At 38.9% G+C, this 5,460-nt stretch overlaps 1 protein-coding gene across 2 annotated transcripts in view; it reads left to right on the forward strand.

Annotated features, from left to right (window-relative positions):
- Positions 1-5,460, forward strand: part of LOC106883419 (tyrosine-protein phosphatase non-receptor type 1) — an 84,230-nt gene that overhangs the window by 57,047 nt on the left and 21,723 nt on the right. For both annotated transcript variants that reach the window (XM_014934411.2, XM_014934412.2), the window contains exons 4-6: positions 2,810-2,908; positions 4,301-4,450; positions 5,050-5,259. In XM_014934411.2, the coding sequence (XP_014789897.1) occupies positions 2,810-2,908; positions 4,301-4,450; positions 5,050-5,259 (459 nt within the window). The remainder of the gene's footprint in view (positions 1-2,809; positions 2,909-4,300; positions 4,451-5,049; positions 5,260-5,460) is intronic.

Here is a 5,460-nt window from a genome sequence, read left to right on the forward strand (position 1 = left end):
CATAGGATCACAGTTTCGATTCCCAGACCGGGCGTTGTGAGTGTTTATTGAGTGAAAACACCTAAAGCTCCACGAGGCTCCTGCAGGGGATGGTGGCGAACCCTGCTGTACTCTTCCACCACAACTTTCTCTCACTCTTACTTCCTGTTTCTGTTGTGCCTGTAATTCAAAGGGTCAGCCTTGTCACACTGTGTCACGCTGAATATCCCTGAGAACTACGTTAAGGGTACACGTGCGTCTGTGGAGTGCTCAGCCACTTGCACGTTAATTTCACGAGCAGGCTGTTCCATTGATCGGATCAACTGGAACCTCCGACGTCGTAAGCGACGGAGTGCCAACAACAATAGATACAGCCTGATACTGCATGGCTTATTAGTTAGGGTATTCGAACCATGATCAGAAGGTTGTGAGTTTGATTCCTAGAGGTGTGTTTTGTCCTTCTGCAATGCACTTTATTTCACATTGCTCCAATCTGCTCAGCTGGCCAAAAATGAGTTGTATTGATATTTCAAAGGGCCTGCCTTGTCACATTCTGTGTTGTACTGAATCTTCCTGAGAACTATGTGGAGTGCTCAACCACATTAATTGCACGTTAATTTCTTGAGCAGACTGTTTCATTGATTGGATCAGCAGGAACTGTCATCATTGTCACCAATGCAGTGCCATTCGATATCCTTCCTGTTAATCTTTCCTTCTTCTCAAGCACTGAACTTTAACCCACGTTTTTGCCTGTAAAACTGCTGAGCTACTGGACTTATTTGTTTATGCAGGACATAAACATTACTACTTCCAAAACAACGTTGACACAAAGGCATACGCGCGCGCGCGCGCACACACACACACACACACACACACACACACACACACACACACACACACACACACACACACACACACACACACACACACACACACACACACACACACACACAATGACTGGCTTCAGTTCAGTTTGTGCTTATCATTTTTCATTTACAAGTTGTTGGTCAACCTATGCTTATAGAGGCATTTGTCCAAAGGACTGTGCATTAGGATCAAAACCATATCTATGTAGCAGCAAGCAACCTTCTTAATCATATAGGCATTTTTTACACCTATGCACATCTGCGTACACACACAGGCACAATATATATGTTATATATATTGAGAAATATACTTTGTAACTATGTGATTGTGTGTGTACACACACACTCACACACATATATATAACCATTGCATCCAATAATGCATTGCACAAATAAAGTTAGATATAATATTGTACTTGAGATATTACATGCACATACACACACACACACACACACACACACACTATTTTAATCACTTAGTCCTTTCCAGATTATCATTCCTTTTTGCCAGATGGACCATTGCCAGCCCATTCAATCGGAATACCTGCCCTTATCCATTGCAAACAGTAACTCTTGTCTTTAGGAATCTGAGAGGTCCTCCTTTTAGGCAGTCTGCAACATGATCTGGGGTTTGGGAAGTCTTGGCAGGATGTCAGCACTGTGCAGTTATTGGGTGGCCCTCTTATTACCTGGCCAGATACTTGGCAGATGAAAATATAATAATAATAATAATAATCCTTTCTATTATTGGCACAAGGCCTAAAATTTTGTTGGAGGGGACTAGTTGATTACATCGACCCCAGTGTTTCACTGGTACTTAATTTATCGACCCTGAAAGGATGAAAGGCAAAGTCGACCTTGGCAGAATTTGAACTTAGGACGTAAAGACAGATGTTAATACCACTAAGCATGTTGCCCGGCATGCTAATGGTTCTGCCAGCTTGCTGCCTAATAATAATAATAATAATAATAATCCACAGGGCCTGAAATTTTGGGGAAGGTGTTTAGTTGATTACATCAACCCCAGTGTTCCACTGGTACTTGATTTATCGACCCCAGACACAAATTTATCGACCTCGGACACAAAACCAGCAATTTTAAGAGGAGGTGCAAGTTGCTTACATTAACTGACCCCAGTACTTTGTTTTATTGACCCTTGAGGGATAAAAAGCAAAGTCATCTGCTCTGTGGAAAATTTGAACTCAGAATGTAAAAGACTTGGAAGAAATGCCACCAGGCATTTTGTTTGCCATGCTAATGATTCTGCAGCTTCCACTTTTGAAGCACCCGTGCTATTTGAAACATTTTGTATGACCCATTGCCTTGTTGCTGTAAGTTTGCTGAAGCATGCTCAATGTCTCTGTAGCAGACTTACTTACTCTTTACTCTTTTACTCTTTTACTTGTTTCAGTCTTTTGACTGTGGCCATGCTGGAGCACCACCTTTTTAGTTGAGCAAATCGACCCCAGGACTTATTCTTTAGAAGCCTAGTACTTATTCTATCGGTCTCTTTTGCCGAACCGCTAAGTGACGGGGACATAAACACACCAGCATCGGTTGTCAAGCGATGGTGGGGGGACAAACACAGACACACAAGCACACATACATATATATATATACATATATACGACGGGCTTCTTTCAGTTTCCGTCTACCAAATCCACTCACAAGGCTTTGGTCGGCCCGAGACAGGAATGGTTGTGAAATGTTAATGATCTATTTGAATTAGGAACTCAACACAAAAGACTTCTAAGGTTATATGAAACATCCATAATAAAAAGATTAAGGTTGGACACAGTTATGTTTTTAATGTAATGTGCATGCACACACACACACACACACACACACATACACACACTGTCTCTACCCACTCCTCCTCTTTTGAATTAAAGTCATTCTGGCTATACTGCAGCAGTTTTTGTTGAAGATATTATTTTCTTAATATTTTGTATCTTTTTGTTTAGGGTCCATTGGAAAACACAGTTGGCCAATTTTGGCAAATGGTCTGGGAACAGAACACTATGGGTATTGTTATGCTCAATAGAATTATGGAAAAAGGAACTGTAAGTGTTGCATTTGAAAATGTATCTTGATTTCTGTGTAAGATCTCTTTCAAGATTCTCTTTTGAAAGTCTGTTAATAGTGCATTACATTACTCTTTTACTCTTTTACTTGTTTCAGTCATTTGACTGCGGCCATGCTGGAGCACCGCCTTTAGTCGAGCAAATCGACCCCGGGACTTATTCTTTGTAAGCCTAGTACTTATTCTATCGGTATCTTTTGCTGAACCGCTAGGTGACGGGGACATAAACACACCAGCATCGGTTGTCAAGCAATACTAGGGGAACAAACACAGACAAACACACACACACACACACACACACACACACACACACACACACACACACACACACACACACACACACACACACACACACATATATATACATATATACGACAGGCTTCTTTCAGTTTCCGTCTACCAAATCCACTCAAGGCTTTGGTTGGCCCAAGGCTATAGTAGAAGACACTTGCCCAAGATGCCACGCAGTGGGACTGAACCCGGAACCATGTGGTTGGTAAGCTACTTACCACACAGCCACTCCTGCGCCTTATTGATTATTGATTATTTAAAAAACAAAACAATTCTGTATGGTTCAAAGAACCTTATTGCTTAACAAAATTTTCTACATAAACGCAAAGGCAATTGAAGTATATGTTGTCATTTATGTAGTGTTTCTTTATGTCCTGTTTCTTAGTGGTTCAACAAATAGAGATTGACAAAATGAATATCAGACTGAAATAAATATAGAGGGATGATGTCAGTATGATCGACTAAAATCTTTATAGCTGCAGTCAAATGACTGAAATTAGTAAAAGAATGCAAATAAGACTTCTGTTACATTTTCATTGGAGAAGTAAACTTCTCAGTCTATATAAATAGCTTTTTAAAACCTGCAGACTGGTGATCTACAGATCTAAGTTTCAATGACCAGATGTCCAGTTGAGAAAAGTGATGTGGAATAATTTAGTAGACAAATTATTCTTCTCTTAAGAATTCTATCATTTCTAATAGGTCTTCCATTTTAATTCCAGAAGTTACCATCTGTAAATTAGTAAGTTCACTTTCTGTGAAACGTGAGATTATCTTTTTCCTCTCTCATACTGTAAGTGGAAAGCTCAAAAGAAAGAACTGAGTAAAACTTCTTGTGATAAGTCTAGAATCCTATCCAAGAGGAGGTTTGTTTCTCAACGACTTAGCATTACAGAAACTAGAGTTGAGTGTTAGTGATCTTGGCGGCCTGGAAAGAAATGTTAGTTTTTACTAATTAGTAAATCAACATCATCATTGCTATCCTCATCATCATAGCTTTTCCCTAATAAGCAAATCAACATTATTATCGCTATCCTTATCGTTTCATTTAATACATTTCGTTTCCTTTTTCTTGTTGAAGGTCAAATGTCATCAATACTGGCCACCAGGTTCCAAACATGGCTATGATGAAGACTTGACATTTTCTGATTCTGGTTTCAAAGTGGTTCTGCTAAAAGAAGAAGAAAATGAACATTATATTGTCCGATCTTTAAAATTGTGGAACCTTAATGTAAGTAACACTCCTTGATATCAATAGTAATAATGGATTGTTGTTGATTGAGATCATTATTTTGACCCTGTGAAAGTTAATCTGAAGATCTTTCAGTTTCTGATCATCCTAACCAATGTCAGATTACTTGCAGGAGAGCTGTTGTATTTAAAAAGTGAATGTGGTTCTATGCATGCTTAAGTCACTATAATCAGTTTCACACACGAGTGTTTTTTTTTTAAATCACAAACAACGAACCTTTCAAAAATGATTGTTGTTGTAGCAGTGATTAGAGTATCTGGTGTTTCTGCAGCAATGGAATATTGATTTCAGATTTTGGCACAAGGTTAGCAAGTTTGGGAGAGAGGTTAAGTTGATTACATAGATCCCAGTGCTGGACTGGTACTTATTTTATGACCCCCAAAAGGAATGAAAGGCAAAGTCGACCTCAGCAGAATTTGAACTCAGAACATAAAGACAGATGAAATGCTGCTAAGCATTTTGCCTGGCGTACTAACGATTCTGCCAGCTTGCTGTCTTCAGAGCAGTGCCCCAGAACAGAAAGAAGTAAAAGAAAAAGATAAAAGATATATTTGATAATTCTCTATTTTATTTTTCAGACGGATGAGTCTCGCAATGTGTTGCATTTCCAGTATACCACTTGGCCAGATTTCGGAGTTCCATCTTCACCACATACTTTCTTAAATTTCTTGATGGCTGTTCGAGAGTCTGGATATCTAAATAATAATGTAGGTCCTTGTATAGTTCATTGCAGTGCCGGAATTGGTCGATCGGGAACATTTTGTTTGGTTGACTCAGCACTTGTTATTGTAAGTTTACCCGTCATTCTATTCTTGCTCCATTTTTACCAATCTGTACTGAACATTGAAATTCTTTGTATTTGTTCACCTAGAAATCTTGCTTATGAAGGGGTGAGGGGTGATATATCATTTGAGAAAATACAATCAGCAACTTGGCAAACAAAATCTGTGAAAACCTGATATATATATATTATATATATATATATATAT

The sequence above is a fragment of the Octopus bimaculoides genome, chromosome 20, assembly GCF_001194135.2.
Source record: "Octopus bimaculoides isolate UCB-OBI-ISO-001 chromosome 20, ASM119413v2, whole genome shotgun sequence".
Lineage (NCBI taxonomy): Eukaryota > Metazoa > Mollusca > Cephalopoda > Octopoda > Octopodidae > Octopus > Octopus bimaculoides.